This window comes from Scomber scombrus, chromosome 21 (assembly GCF_963691925.1).
Source record: "Scomber scombrus chromosome 21, fScoSco1.1, whole genome shotgun sequence".
NCBI classification, from domain to species: domain Eukaryota; kingdom Metazoa; phylum Chordata; class Actinopteri; order Scombriformes; family Scombridae; genus Scomber; species Scomber scombrus.
In genome coordinates this window covers 24892830-24908634 of record NC_084990.1, presented here as the reverse complement: position 1 = coordinate 24908634, position 15805 = coordinate 24892830, and the positions used below count along the sequence as shown (strand labels likewise).

General features: G+C 44.0%; 1 protein-coding gene across 1 annotated transcript in view; it reads left to right on the top strand.

The window, feature by feature from the left end:
* The window catches only part of LOC134003387 (rho GTPase-activating protein SYDE1), a 19012-nt gene extending 4362 nt beyond the window's left edge, over nucleotides 1-14650 (top strand). Inside the window, exons 2-14 of the mRNA XM_062442574.1 lie at nucleotides 5373-5668; nucleotides 5937-6429; nucleotides 6572-6913; nucleotides 7157-7352; nucleotides 8657-8820; nucleotides 9042-9161; nucleotides 9279-9367; nucleotides 9624-9761; nucleotides 10629-10755; nucleotides 11001-11167; nucleotides 11357-11636; nucleotides 11725-12030; nucleotides 13778-14650. Of these exons, the coding sequence (XP_062298558.1) occupies nucleotides 5373-5668; nucleotides 5937-6429; nucleotides 6572-6913; nucleotides 7157-7352; nucleotides 8657-8820; nucleotides 9042-9161; nucleotides 9279-9367; nucleotides 9624-9761; nucleotides 10629-10755; nucleotides 11001-11167; nucleotides 11357-11636; nucleotides 11725-12030; nucleotides 13778-13974 (2915 nt within the window). The 3' untranslated portion in view covers nucleotides 13975-14650. The remainder of the gene's footprint in view (nucleotides 1-5372; nucleotides 5669-5936; nucleotides 6430-6571; nucleotides 6914-7156; nucleotides 7353-8656; nucleotides 8821-9041; nucleotides 9162-9278; nucleotides 9368-9623; nucleotides 9762-10628; nucleotides 10756-11000; nucleotides 11168-11356; nucleotides 11637-11724; nucleotides 12031-13777) is intronic.
* The last annotated feature ends 1155 nt before the right edge of the window (nucleotides 14651-15805 follow it).

The window sequence follows — 15805 nt, the reverse complement described above, 5'->3', positions numbered from 1 at the left end:
ATTGTTGTGACTGCAGCTTGTCTGAAATCATTCCAGCTCTTCTCTAGGATGGAAAGAACCTTTCATCATGAATTTACTGCAACATATCAGGAAACCCTGTTTAAATAAATGAGTAGCGGACTGTAACTAATAATAGGCTTTATTGTATTTAGTTACCATAACAACGCTGACTGACCCGAGTCAGACCCGTACTCGGTGTCTCTCGGGCTTTCTCGGTTTTACACATTTTAGCGAACAGATCCGGGACCCGAGGTTATAAAATCCAATCCGGGTAATTCGGGGCCAGGTAATTTCGGTCGGCCCGATCCGAGTTAACCTCTAATATGAGCCTCAGCGTTGGGTCCCAGAGTCGTGTCTACAGGTTTCAGGAGGAGTGAAACACTGTCAGCAGGTCAGAGGACAGTTTGAACCAATGAGAAACATTTCAGTTTACTCAGAGTTTAGTTTGAGGGAGTTTTGGTGCAGACGAGTTTAAATCAGACAGGAAGTATGTGAGCTGACGTAGAGCTGAACATCATCAGCATAACGATGAGGATTGAGCTACTTCTTCTCCTGCAGGAACGACGGCGTCCTCGTCTCAACATCATCACAAAAATACATTTTTATTAAATACAACAAAAAAAGTCAGTGAAGAAAGAAAGAGAAGCTATTTAACACAACAGAAACCATCTATAAACGTTATTACACATCATCTCTGCTGCGTATTACTCTCATTATTAATCCTTCTGCTTAGTGAGTGAAAAGAGAGTCAGAGTCTTTTAATGTAAGTATAGTAAATAAGGGGGGGGGGGGTTATAATCAGGGTCTGATTGACTGAGAGATGAGCAGCTTTGGTCTGAAGACTCTAAATGAAGTCTTTGTGTTATCAGCTGATCTGAGCTCAGTGTCACAGACTCTGCTGAGGTCAGAGGTCAGCTGACTGTTGTTATGGCAACAGAGTGTCTGTGTTGGTACAGTAAACAGCCGGCAGGGTCGTGATGATGTCACCTGTGATGTCACCGCTGTTGAGGATCAATACTTTACTGGTTTCAGGTTTTTATTGATCAGGTTTGGTTCGGTCTGAGTCTCAGCGACACACACGTGCTTCAATCTTCAGCTTCCTGCAGACAAACTGGGTCAGCTGACCACTTCCTGTCATTAGCACTGTGTGGGAGGGAGAGCAGTTAACAGTTTGATATCTTATATCCTCTCTGCTATTACGGAGATAAACAGGAAGTCACAACACACACACACACACACTCACACACACACACGTACACACACACACACACACACACTCAGATACGCAGCTGATAAGAGCTGCACGGAGATACTCACATTTCAGCAGAGTGTGACAGTAATTTAACTTCCTGTGGTTAAGTGTTGAAGATCAGCTGATAAACTGTTTGAGGTCACATGACGACTTTAAACCATCGACTTCAGTAAAAGTACTGCAGTATTATAGTGATGTAGTATGCAGTATTACAGTAAAAGTACTGCAGTATTATAGTGATGTAGTATGCAGTATTACAGTAAAAGTACTGCAGTATTATGAGTGATGTAGTATGCAGTATTACAGTAAAAGTACTGCAGTATTATGAGTGATGTAGTATGCAGTATTACAGTAAAGTACTGCAGTATTATAGTGATGTAGTATGCAGTATTACAGTAAAAGTACTGCAGTATTATGAGTGATGTAGTATGCAGTATTACAGTAAAAGTACTGCAGTATTATGAGTGATGTAGTATGCAGTATTACAGTAAAGTACTGCAGTATTATAGTGATGTAGTATGCAGTATTACAGTAAAAGTACTGCAGTATTATAGTGATGTAGTATGCAGTATTACAGTAAAGTACTGCAGTATTATAGTCATGTAGTATGCAGTATTACAGTAAAGTACTGCAGTATTATGAGTGATGTAGTATGCAGTATTACAGTAAAGTAGTGGTTTGGTCCTCTGACTGATATATTATTATTATGACATCATTAGATTATTAATAGTGAAGCATCAGTGTTAGAGCAGCATGTTACTGTTGTAGCTGCTGGAGGTGGAGCTAGTTTACACTACTTTATATACAGTTAGCTAGTTTACACTACTTTATATACAGTTAGCTAGTTTACACTACTTTATATACAGTTAGCTAGTTTAGTCCAGTGGTTCCCAACCTAGGGGTGGGGCCCCTCCAAAGGGTCAGCAGATAAATGTGAGGGCTGGTGAGATGATTAATGGGAAAGAAGAACAAACTAAGTTCTGATACACAAATGTGTTTTCAGTTTTTGGACTTTTTCTCTAATCTTTGATTGTTGCTGAAATATTGGATCATTTGAACATTTATAGAAATGAAAGCATGTGAGAAGTTTAGAGGGAAAAACCAGTATTTGGTGGAGCTGTTAACAACTCATAGACATCTGAGATGTGAGCCGACTACACACTGCTGTCTGGTTTCATCTTTAACAATGTGTTGTATTTATAAAGCTTGTTATATTTTCCATTGTGTCAAATCTGCATCTGAAAAGTAACTAAAGCTGTCAAATAAATGTAGTGGAGTAGAAAGTACAATATTTCCCTCTGAGATGTAGAAAGTAGCATCACATGGAAATACTGCAGTAAAGTACAAGTACCTCAAACTGTACTACAGTAAAGTACTAGTACCTCTAACTGTACTACAGTAAAGTACAAGTACCTCAAACTGTACTACAGTTTGTGAATGTACTCCGTTACTTTCCTCTGAAGCTCCACAGGAAGTGATGTATCAGTGATGTACAGTAAACAGGAAGTGTTGAGACAAACTGCTGCAATCCAGCTGTCGTCCTCTCTGCAAGTTTTCATGAACTCAAGTTCTGTGTTTTTATTATTATCAGCAGGAGTAGAAATATTTCTGGTTGCTGATGTGAACAAAGTAAAAGTTTCTTGTTGGCTGTTCGAGTTAAATACATGTTTACTTTTCTCTTAAAGCAAGCTTTGTGTGTGTGTGTGTGTGTGTGTGTGTGTGTGTGTGTGTGTGTGTGTTCAGTGTGTCTGACTGCAGTCTTTGTGTGTTATGTTTCTGTGTATTTTAGGACTCTAATGAATAGTGAATAGACAGCAGTGTGTTTAGTCTTAAATACAGAGAGTTCATTGACATCTGCAGAGACACAGCTGTTTATTCACCCCCCCCTCACCCCCCCTCTCCTTTCCCCGCCCTCTCCACCCCCCCTCCCCCTCCTTCACCTCCTCCTCCTCTTTTCTCACTTATCAGCATCTCTCAGGCTGCACACTAAAACAGACTATTATTAGCCGCACACGCTCACCATCCTCTATCAGGTCCTCAGTCAGATGACAGGAAGTGGAGTCCGACCTCTGGAGGTGTCACTTCCTGTCTGTGTCGGTGTGTGAACCTGCCGGCAGACACACACACACATACACACACACACACACACACACACACACACACACACACACACACACACACACAAAGACAGAGTGAAGAAAGTGGAACAACCGGCAGCTGCTGAGACCGGTGTGTTCGTGCTGCTCACTGCTGCCATCTAGTGGCCGAACATTATAATCATTGTTCTTTATCAGTATATACGGGTCAATGAGGTTATTCTTGTGTCTATGAGGTTTAGTTTAAATTTAAAGGGTTAAAATGATAAAATAAACGTATGAATAACTTCACACATTCTTTTTTTGTGGACTCAGCATCAAATTTCTGCTTTTAATCCATTTAGAGAGAATATATTAGAGGATTATGGTAAAAATGTCTAAGTGGTGTAACCATAAAAACTTTGTACCAAATAACTCAGCAGCCATAGCAACTCACTCTGTTACCATGGTTACCCACAGGTAAACACACCTGGAGCTCTGATTCATAACAGTCTCATTATCTGTGATTGACATGTGAACAGACTCCTAACAGCCAATCAGAGCACAGGACTCTGAAGTCAGATGAATTCCTGTGTGATCCGCCTGTGGCACACACACACACACACACACACACACACACACACACACACACACACACACACACACACACACACACACACACACACACACACACACACACACAGCTAAGAGAGAGAAATCCAGATGTTCAGGATGTGAGAGAATCTCACTGCTTTAAATGTTCCACTTTGTTCCTGCAGTCAGTCACACAGTTGCTGAACGGACCGACTGATTATAGACGATCAATAATCACCAGCAGACTGAGAAACAGCTGTTTGAGTTTTATTTCTGGGAGATCTACCACTTTTAACTCTTGAAATAAACCTTCTTTTAGACAAATCAACAAACAGAGGGAGTTCACTGTCCATAAAATCTACAAAATACGTCTTTTGTTGTTCTGACACCGGTTGAGACACACGGAGCTAATCTGGGGAATCAATGAAACACTGCAATGGCACCGAGAAAAAATCGTGACTAAAAATAAATTAAACAATTACACTAAAGAAATGAGATGAATGGTAACTATGTCAGAGGAATCTGCATAAAGATAAATCCAATCCAGAGAAATGTCCCTGGTGCAGTCTGACAGTCGTTCTGTAGGTGTTGGCCTCTCCGTGGTAAAAAGTAAAAAGTGTCACTATGTAAAATATAAATGTGGCCACGTTTATATGTTAAAGAGGACATTTTCTTCCTTTTGTGGTTTTCTGTTATTTATAAATCCTGTCCTGATGTCAGATTGCTTGAGGGTGAACATTTGCCGAAATGCTGCCTGAAAGTGAAAACTCAGAGTTCAACCTGATCTTAAAGCTTCGTTTGCAGCATGAACATCAGCTTGTTGCACACAAACAGCCATCTGTTCTGTAGTCCTGGTTGCTAGGGTGGTTGCTAAGGTGGTTGCTAGGGTGGTTGCTAAAGTGTTTAAGGGGGGCTTAAAGAGACAGGAGCTAAAACGGCCTGTTTCAGACAGAGGCTGAACTGAGCGGCTGCATAAAGGACCAGTAGAAGATAAATAAGGAGTTTTTAACTGGAAATCATGTAAAGATATTCCAGTAGAGACACAGAATATAAATATAGAGCTGGATATGTGAATATGTGTCCTTTAACATCCAGAGCTTTTGACTAAAATGTAACAGAACACAAGTGGAAGCTGTAGATTGACACCAGTAACAATGGACACTCAACCAGTAGAGAAATCCACTTAATGTTTGTAGTTATGTGTCAAAGAAATGTTTTATCCGCTCTCCAGTCTGCCTCTAAAAAACAGTGGGTTCTGTGCAGTTGTTGAGCTGATGAATGAATCTGTGCTCAGTCAGTAGTTTTATCTTTATCAAACCTCCATACAGAGAACCACAAAATAGCTCCCCACTGAATTCCTTCCGTCTCTCTCTGCAAACATGCTGACACCATGTGCAGACATTAATCCAGAGCAGGAATGACACTAACAGCTCCTTGTGTGTTTCCTCCAGATGTTCCAGTCAAGTCTGACACGGTCCCGCAGACCTCTTCATCACCATCATCACCAACAGTGACTACGACGACGGCGACAAGAACGCCGGCAGCCGCAGACCCTGAACCCCCCTCGCCCCCCCGCAACCACATCACAGTAGCCAAGAAACAGCAGTGGGCTCGACAGGGTTCTGGGGCCCCGACCAGCACCCTGCCCTCAGGCCCCGCCCCCAGAAACCCTGACAGGGACCGGGCGTCAGGAAAAACCCAGGATGCATCTGGGCAGGCCTGGAGTCAGAGGCTGACACAGGACAAGGTACAGGATGATAGGAGTGGTTTAATTCCCTTTGTTTCTCTTCCTGTTCTGCTCCTGGTAGTTTGATCCCTTTTTGTTCTGCTCCTGGTACTTTGATCCCTTCCTGTTCTGCTCCTGGTACTTTGATCCCTTCTTGTTGTTCTGCTCCTGGTACTTTGATCCCTTCTTGTTGTTCTGCTCCTGGTACTTTGATCTCTTCTTGTTCTGCTCCTGGTACTTTGATCCCTTCTTTCAGTAATCTAACACCTGCTTCTCGTTCTGTTCCCAGACAGAGCAGCGGGGCGACAGGACAGGCATCAGTCATACCTGGGACAAGACGAGTCCCTCCAGTGTTCCTGTCAGTTCTTCAGTACAGCAGAACGCCTCCCAGCCAACAGGGGTCTCCATTGAGGCACCTACCACCTCCAACAGCAACAAGTCCGGTCAGCGTGCCTACTTGCAGAGTCTGGACCGCAGCAGCCGAGCCTGGGTACTGTCATCAGGAAAGTCACAGGCTTCAGACGAGGCCTGTGGGCTGCAGGAGGAGAGCAGCAACAACATCTGGTACAACCCAATCCCTGAGGAGGAGGACGCAGCAGGGCCACGCAGAGAGGACGTGTGGAGGAGGAGGGACAACCAGGAGGAGGGAGGGTCTACCCGAGCAGAGAGGGCAGGAGTGTGGGTTGAACCAGCAGACGGTCGAAGTAATGTCTGTCCACTGGAGGGCACCAATCCCAGCGTCAGTCACCATATTGATGACATCACGGTCACGGAAAACACAGGTAGGGTTAGGGTTAGGTCGCACCTTCTGACTGTATTCTGTATTCCATCACTTATAATGTGCTCATACTGCTCTGCTAATGGTCACCAATTTGCTAAAAATACATTTCAGGAACATAAGCTAAATATATTTCTCTCTCTCAGACCCCGCCCCCTCTGAATCCAGCCCCGCCTCCCAGAAGAAAGGGAGCGTGTCCGGCAGCGTGATGGACAGGCTGAGGTCTCCAGGTACAGTGAGGAAGCTCTCCCTAAAGATGAAGAAACTTCCCGAGCTGCGACGCAAACTCAGCCTTCGCTCTTCATCTCGCGCCAGTCGCCAGGGAAACGACACCAGAGGGGGCGGGGATGAGTCGACCAGTAAGAATACAACATCATCATCTGCGCTGTCCAACCAGAATGTGATCAGCAGATATCACCTCGATAGCTCCACCCCTCCTGCCCGACCACTGCGACGATCATCGAGAGGACGCTCCGCCAGTAAAGGAGGTAAACAGTAAAAGGGGTTTGCTTTTTTTTCACTTGAGCACCTTCCCCTCAAAATGTCTGTGCAGAGCTTTGGGTACATTATTTTATATTACATTTTATTTTATTGTATTAAGATACAGTTTGGATTTTATTACAAAGTCCTAACTACCAAGTACGCAAGTCTGAACTCGGCATATTTCGTATTGATAAAAAGGCCTCTCCTCTCAGAGTTAAACCACCAAAATGTTTATGTTTTCCTTTCAGGTTATCTCAGTGATGGAGACTCGCCCGAACTGCTGCCACGGCAACAGGCTCCTCCTCCAGCAACCTCCCAGGAAACAGTGTGTGACATCAGTTCATTCCAGCTGTACGTTGGCTCTGACCCGCCGCGAGGCAGCCAACGGGTGACGGGATTACTGACCGTCCATCTGCTGGGTCTGGAGGAGATGAAGACCAGCAGGTACAAACACACTGACAACGCTAACACCCACAGCTGGACACTACGGCTGGGTGTCACTACTCAATACTTTTAGGGTATTATCCAAACCTCTCCTGTCAAATGATACCTACAATCAATCCTTTTTGCACCCAGAGCTACAAAATATGACTCTTTCTATGGACTTGCTCACAGGTAATCAATGCAAGCATTCTTCAATGTGACATGTGATTGGCCCGCTGTGGATTTGAGTTTGCATGCTTAGTAGTTCAGCAGTAACGATGCCACCTAAACGCTCTAAAGTGTGACTGCACTACATGCCTGTTACACCGGATAAAAGCAAATGCACAAAATGAGGAATGAGTATCAAATGAAGTACTCAGTATCACTTTAAGGGTACTTGGATTGGTACCCTAACCCTAACCATACCCAGCCTTACTGAACCCTGATTGGTTTCCTGCAGAGCCGCTGTAGTAGATGTAAATCAGTGGCAGCGTCCCCCAAAACCTGGTTCTGAATTGGAACCGGTTTTTACATTTTTAGAACCAGGGTTATTTTTAGATCAGTTCCTTTATCTGTACTTTTTTATGTTTTGGTATAACTGCTGGTCACGCTGTAGCTTCTCCTCTGCTGTCAGAGGAGAGAGATGGACACAGTGAACCAAGTGAAGTGAAGATAACATTTTACTGAAGCTGATGACAACTAAAACAACAAAAACAACTAAAACTCCAATAAATATTTTATCAACCCACACATTCAACAAGAAGGCACATGTAGAAAAATAACATCTGCTTTGCCTGCGTTCTCTCAACCACGTCTAGTTTGTTGACACGACCACAGTAAATAGTTATAAACAAAGCTATAAGACAGATTTTGTTTTAAAGCTGTCTGTATGTAGCCTAAATGTTTAGCTTAGTTTGCCACATGTCTTAAAACTAGTCAAATTCTACAGGCCGATATAGCAGCAGGCAGGTCTTCTTTCTAGCTTAAATAGTGACTTTGCTGTTGTAAACGTTAGTCTTGCCACTTTAAAAATATTTAGTTGTATTTATCCTGTTCTGAATTTATTCAAACAATTATTCAGTAATGAAAGAGCACTGATAAGATAAATTGATAAAAGTCATAGCAGTTCTATACATTTTAACTCAGATAAGTTTAAATGGTTTTACCTTTTTTTTGTATATTTGGGGTCACAGTAGGAAAAGTCCACCTAAAAGAAATGTGTATATGGCTGTGTGTTTTTACAGCTTGTATGTAGGGGTTAAGGTTCAGGAATGGTGTGGTTTTAGTTGGATGTTGAAAAGTCTCCCCATGTCTCTTCCCCCCAGGTCGGAGGGCAGTAAGGAGGTCTTCCTGGCCATCCAGATTGACGGCGTCACCAGAGCAAGAACCGCCCTCCTGACCCTACGAGGCCCCGCCCTCCCGTTAAACCACGCCTTCCACTTGGAGCTGGAGCGAGCGCGGCAGCTGCGCATCATTGTGTTAACACCAGGTACTGCTGGGACCATGAGAGCTGTCAGTGCATGTAAGCTTCAGCTGAATCCTAAAATATCAAGTTCAGCTTCATCAGGAGGGACAATATTGGATCCACCTATGATATAGATATAGAAAGAGATTCAAAAGGATAAAATGCTTCAAACCACAACTTGAACTACTGGCACAGTGTCTTAAAATCCTTTGTGATGTAAATCTCTCTCTTTTCTTTCTCTGCAGCCAATCCGCAGGCAGTGGGCGGGGCTAAGCCTGAGACCGATCAGGGTCAGACTTCAGGTCGTCCAACCAGAAACAGAGTCTGTTGTCTGGGCGGAGTCTCCATCCCTCCTCTATTTAAAGGTTCATGGCATTAAAATATTGTGATTCCACTAAATCACTTCTGTTGTTTAAATGCAGAGATAATAGTTTGAGTATGCAAAAACATAAATGACTGTACTTCCTATATGTGTCTCTCAGGGAGTCGCAGTCAGCAGCTCTGTGTGAAGCTGGAGCCCAGAGGTCTCCTTTATGTCAAACTGTTGCTGCAGGAAAAATGGGACACACAGGTACAAAATACTAATAATACTACCTTAATAAACATCCACCAAACAGCTGTTAATGACGACTCCACATTATGACATGAGGTTCTCTGCTGTAATCACTGGACCTTTGTTAGAGTTATTGTAAAGTCACAAGTCACCATTTACAACCACAGACTCCAACATCACTGAGACTATTACTGCTGCTGTACAAAGAACTGTTATATAAGATTATATAAAGTTACTGAAAAGATTATTAAACTGTATTAAATTCTCTCTTCAGCCCAGCAATGACTCATCATCACCAGGTAATGTGTTTGGAGTTGAGCTGCACCACCTGGTGGAGAAAGAAGGATCTACATGTCCAATCCCTCTGCTGATCCAGAAGACTGTGGCAGAGATAGAGCGACGAGGCCTGAAGGTAAACTTCAGCTTTGACTTTAAAACCAGTTGTATTAATGGTTGGAGGTGTATGGGTGGTGCAGAGGTAATATTCCCGTCCTGGAGACCTGATAGTAGTAACAGGATTCACTAAAAGCCATCTTCAGGCTGGTTATATGATTCAGCAGAAACAAGAGGCTGTGCTTGAAATGAGCACCAATCAAAACACCAAATGCAGGTCAAAATGAGCTGTGCCAGGTAACAATGTGAAGTTGGTCTAATCCTGCATTTCCTATGAACACTATGTTGTGATGTGAAATACAACCATTGGCTTGGATGTAGCATGTGATAGAACCAGTTGAGTATACAAACTGATGTGAATTTATCTGTGATTTGCCAAATTATTTAATAATGTTGAGATCCTAAATCTCCTCTTGGTGGATCCTGAAGTGTTCCCAGACCTGATATGTAACCCATGGATGGACATACTGGACACGATCAGATGCTGAAGCACCTCAGCTGACTCCGCTCAGCATGAAGGAGCAGTTGTCCTCGTTCTCCTGGATCTCTGAGCTCCTCTCCCATCAGAGGAAATGGAACAGAGATCCACTCGTTAATCCAGAGCTTCACGATCAGCTCCCTCTGAAGCACCACAGATTTACTGCTCACACGTCTCACCCCACCTGTCTATTTCACGTTCCAGCTTACCTTCACTAAAGAAAGTGCAGTTTGTTCTGAATTATCTAATAAGGACTTTCTCCTCTCTGTCTGTCTGTCTGTCTGTCTGTCTGTCTGTCTGTCTGTCTGTCTGTCTGTCTGTCTGTCTGTCTGTCTGTCTGTCTGTCTGTCTGTCTGTCTGTCTGTCTGTCTGTCTGTCTGTCTGTCTGTCTGTCTGTCTGTCTGTCAGGTGGTGGGTCTGTACAGACTTTGTGGTTCTGCTGCAGTGAAGAAGGAGCTCAGGGATTGGTTTGAGAGGAACAGTTCGGCTGTCTGTCTCAGTGAGGACTTGTACCCCGACGTCAACGTCATTACAGGTCAGTATCACACAAAATGGCTGTCCTACTCAGACCTGAAGACCTGACCTGAATGACTTGAACAAGTATTGTGCTGGTATGACTCCAGTCTGAGTCATTATGGTTTGATTGAACTGACCCTACAGACTAACATGGACCTTGGTTACCTTATTAACTGAACCTTAATGTGTCAGAATCAACCTCAATGATTTAATCATGACGTTGTCTTGTTTGGTGGATAGAACTCTGTACTGTGTGATTTTCAGGTATACTGAAGGACTACCTGCGAGAGCTGCCATCTCCGCTCATCACCAGGAACCTGTACCAGGTCGTCAGGGAAGCCATGACCTTACGACCCCCACCTGCAACCCCTGATCCTCAGCTGGCTCAGAGCACTGTGGAGTTGCTGTCCTGCCTGCCACCACCAGAGAGGGTAATACTGACTGATAGTACTGCACCACTACAGTACTGTGTCCTTTCTAACTGAATGTCACTGATAGTACAATCATTACATTTTATAATTTTATTGACAGGAGGATTCAGACCCCTGATAAACTTAGTAAGATTGGCTGATCAGGATCATTTAATTTTAACCTTTACTTTCTATCTCTTCCCCCTCCAGGCCACTCTGTCTCTCCTGCTCAACCACCTCAGCATGGTCGCGTCCCTCAGCTCGTCCAACAGGATGACGCACCAGAACCTCGCTGTCTGCTTCGGCCCGGTCCTCCTCACCCCAACCCAGGAGGCCTGGAGGGGAGGAGGAGGAGGAGGAGGAGGAGGAGGGGGAGGAGGGGGAAGGGGAGGAAGAGGGAAGGGTTTCGGTCATGGTGAAGAGATAGCGAGTGCAGTGGATTTCAAACGTCACATTGAGGCGTTGCACTACCTGCTGCAGCTGTGGCCAGGTGAGGCCCACACTGCCACTCTACTGTTGTCACGGAAACTGCTTTACTTTGAACAGGTGTCACATCTTATTCTGACTTTCTTCCTCAGTGCCAACCGAGCGAGTCACAGCAGACGTCTGTATTGACGTCTCACCACCACCCTCCCCCACCCTTACCCATAACCCCCTGGGCCAGCAGCAGCAGCAGCAGCAACGGCGTCCTGTTCTGCGATTGGCTCTGCCCCAGAATCCCGAGGAGGTGGTGGTGTCACGTCGCGGGCGAGGCGGTCTAGCCCGGCTGGAGAGTCCACCACCGATTAACCGGTACGCTGGAGACTGGAGCATCTGTGGACGAGACCTTCTGTCTGGACAGGAGGCGGATTATGACGAGGTGGCAGGAAGTGAGAGTGATGGAGGTAAACGGACGAGGATGATGGTTAATTTCCATTCAATGACCCAAACACATAGCAACCTCACCATGTCCTCATCAAACACTGCAGGCATGGTTTTGTCCAGGAAATAGAAAAGAATATACAGTATTTAAACCTGCATTAACTGATTTTATGGCCAGTAGTTTTCATCAGAAACAAGTAGTGAACACAACACTGACACATCTTCAGCTTTTAAGTTGATATGTCGAACTTGTTGAACTAGCTTTCTGTCCACCTGCTGAATGTAAGTCCAATATTTACTCTCTTTAAGCTCTGTTTTTATTCTCTACCATCTCCTGAGGGAAATATCTGGCTCTTTAGCTGCTAAATGTTACAGGTCTGAGAAGTGAAGCTGAAGTGACTTAAAATCTGCACTCTCTCTAATGGCCAGCAGGGGGAGACTCCACTGACTGTATAGAAGTCTATCAGAAAATGAGCCTACTCTGAGTAAACACTTTCCTAATGAGTTTATGGTCTCAATCACTAGTTTCAAGTCTTCTTCAATAAAACATGATGATGATTTAAATAAATGATGTTCCTATGTAGTAAAACAGTCGATAAAGCAGAGTATGCTTCAGGATCTGTTGTAGTCTGACCATGAGGAGCTCGTCTTCAGCTCCTCACTCTCGTCCTAATAAGGTCCCTTCTCTTCACTTCTGGCTCCAAAAAAACCAAGATAGCAACGGTCAAAATGCCGAACCAGAGGCTGCAAAACAGGAGTCCACATACCAACGGGTGACTTCATGGTGGCTACGCTCATTACTGTTATACAGTCTGTAGCTCCACTATGTTCACCAGCTAGTCTACAGCAGGTAGTGAACAGTGGCTCTTCTATCTTAAAACGATGCTATGAGAGCGCAGAGAGTGAACCAGAACAGTAAAGTTGCAGCCGGACAACGAAACAATGAGCTGAAACTCAGCAGGCAGCAATCTACCAACATATTAGAAACAATTACTAAAAGCTAATAAAATGGCAGATGTTATGTTCAAAGCTTGTTCTGTTAACACTTAATGTACACAAGGAGATAAAGTACATGATGCTCAAGGAGACTCAAACCCTGTCTCTAGATCCAGAGTGAAATATTTCAATAATTCTTTTAACCTTCGTGTCGTCCTCCCGGGTCAAATTGATCCCGTCTGTTTTGACTGTTCCTTCTTTCCTCCCTTCCTTCCTTCCTCCTGTCTGTCCTTCTCTCTTTCTTTCCTTCCTCTCTCTTTACTTTCTTCCTTCCTTTGTCCTTCCTTCCTCCATCCCTCCTTCTCTCTTTCTTTCCTCCCCATTACCTTCCTCCTTTCCTTTCTTCTTCCTTCCTCCCTCCCTCCCTTCCTCTTTTCCTTTCTCCCTCCCTCCCCCCTTCCTTCCCTCCTTCCTTCCTCCCTCCTTTCCTTCTTCCTTCCTCCCTTCCTTCCTTCCTCCCTCCCTCCTTTCCTTTCTTCCTCCCTCCCTCCCTCCTTTCCTTCCTTCTTCCTCCCTTCCTTCCTTTCCTTCCTTCTTCCTCCCTTCCATCCTTCCTTCTTCCTCCCTTCCTTCCTTGACTCGAGGACAACAGGAGGGTTAATTATGAAATTAAATGTGATCCTAATGAGTTTGATGTTAAGTTTTCATCTGAATCTGTATTTCAATTGATTTGTCTCATGATGAACATTAGGAGGAAACAGTTAACTTTACCTCATATTTTATAACCAAGATATTTATCCCTTTCACATGTTTCCACTTCTGTGGTTGATCCAGGCAGTGGGGATGAAGAGGAGGAGGAGAAGAAGGAGGCGTGGTTGTCAGGAGGAGGAGGAGGAGGAGGAGGTCTCTACGTGGACGACTTTATGGATTTTGATGCTCCATTTAACTGTCGACTCAGCCTGAAGGACTTCGACACTCTAATCCACGACCTGGATCGAGAGCTGGCCAAACAGATCAACATCTGTCTGTAGAGGAGGAAGAGGAGGAAGAGGAGGAAGATGAGGAAGAGGAGGAAGAGGAGGAAGAGGAGGAAGAGGAGGAAGAGGAATTACAGCCTGTGCCAAAAATAAAAACAAAACTAGATTAATTTATTTCTCTGATCCAAAGGTAGACGTAGCTTCAGTGTTAATATGAAGGAGTGCTGATGTGGCTTCAGAGGAGGATGCAGGTGTTGCCCTTCTGAAGCCTCTGATGTGAACTTGTTTTGGGTATCAGGGTAGGATCGTGTTAAACGGGACCGTTTGCACTGTTGAAGCCATAATTTCACCTGGTGAAACTTTTAGTTGATGTGAACAAATTGCAGAATGTGTCGCTCTGCTGCTTCATCCAATCAGAATCTGTTCTGTTTCTGGCTGAAATGTTTTTATACTTATTTTTCTGTGTGTTGAGCAATTTTTGAACGTGATGTTTAGGTGACGCAGAGTCCGAAAAAGTCACAGTTAGAAAATATTTCTGTACTTTAGTGTTCCCTCACAAGGAACATCAATGATATTTTCAAATGCAGGTATGAAAAGGTACAAAATGATTTTGTGTTTTGAATTCTTTCAAAATGCACTGCAGCATTTCAGAAATGTGTGAGTCCAAAAACACTTGAGGCACTGATAACGGCCTCATGCACACAGGGCTGGGTTGACTAAAGTATTCTGTCCTTAAAGACAGAATATGAATGGATGTGAAATTCAGTAATGTTTCACAGTTCTCCGTTTTTTAAGCTTTTAAACTTTTTCCAGAAAAACAAAGACACTTGTGCTCTTAAGCATATTCAAGCTAATAAAAAGCACTTAAAGAAGACAAATCTGGCTCTGTGCTGTTGCTATGGTAACTCCTACAGAAGTGATGGCACTAGTTTAGACGTGTTTAGATTATATTGTGTTATTGGTTGTTTTTAAGCCATATTCCTCAGGAGGGCGCTGGTGTCATCCTCTGACACAATATTATTACATATTTATATGATCACCTCAAGACCCACAGCAGAGCGCCCCCTGCTGGATTCTGTAGGTTTGTATCAGTTGTTGGTTTATGTTAGTTGTTGTTGGTTTCTGTTGGTTTCTATTGGTCCCCTGTTGGTTTCTATTGGTTTCTGTTGGTCCCCTGTTGGTTCCTTGTTGGTTCCTTGTTGGTTTCTGTTGGTTCCTTGTTGGTTCCTTGTTGGTTTCTATTGGTCCCCTGTTGGTTACTGTTGGTTTCTGTTGGTTCCTTGTTGGTTCCTTGTTGGTTTCTGTTGGTCCCCTGTTGGTTACTGTTGGTTTCTATTGGTCCCCTGTTGGTTTCTATTGGTCCCCTGTTGGCTTCTATTGGTTCCCTGTTGGTTTCTATTGGTCCCCTGTTGGTTTCTATTGGTCCCCTGTTGGCTTCTATTGGTCCCCTGTTGGCTTCTATTGGTTCCCTGTTGGTTTCTATTGGTCCCCTGTTGGCTTCTATTGGTTCCCTGTTGGTTTCTATTGGTCCCCTGTTGGTTTCTGTTGGTTCCTTGTTGGTTCCTTGTTGGTTACTGTTGGTTTCTGTTGGTCCCCTGTTGGTTCCTATTGGTCCCCTGTTGGTTTCTGTTGGTTTCTATTGGTCCCCTGTTGGTTTCTGTTGGTTTCTATTGGTCCCCTGTTGGTTACTTGTTGGTTTATGTTAGTTTCTGTTGGTTTCTGTTGGTTCCTTGTTGATTTCTGTTGGTTCCTTGTTGGTTACTGTTGGTTTCTGTTGGTTTCTATTGGTCCCCTGTTGGTTCCTTGTTGGTTCCTTGTTGGTTTCTGTTGGTTTCTATTGGTTTCTATTGGTCCCCTGTTGGTTACTGTTGGTCCCCTGTTGGTT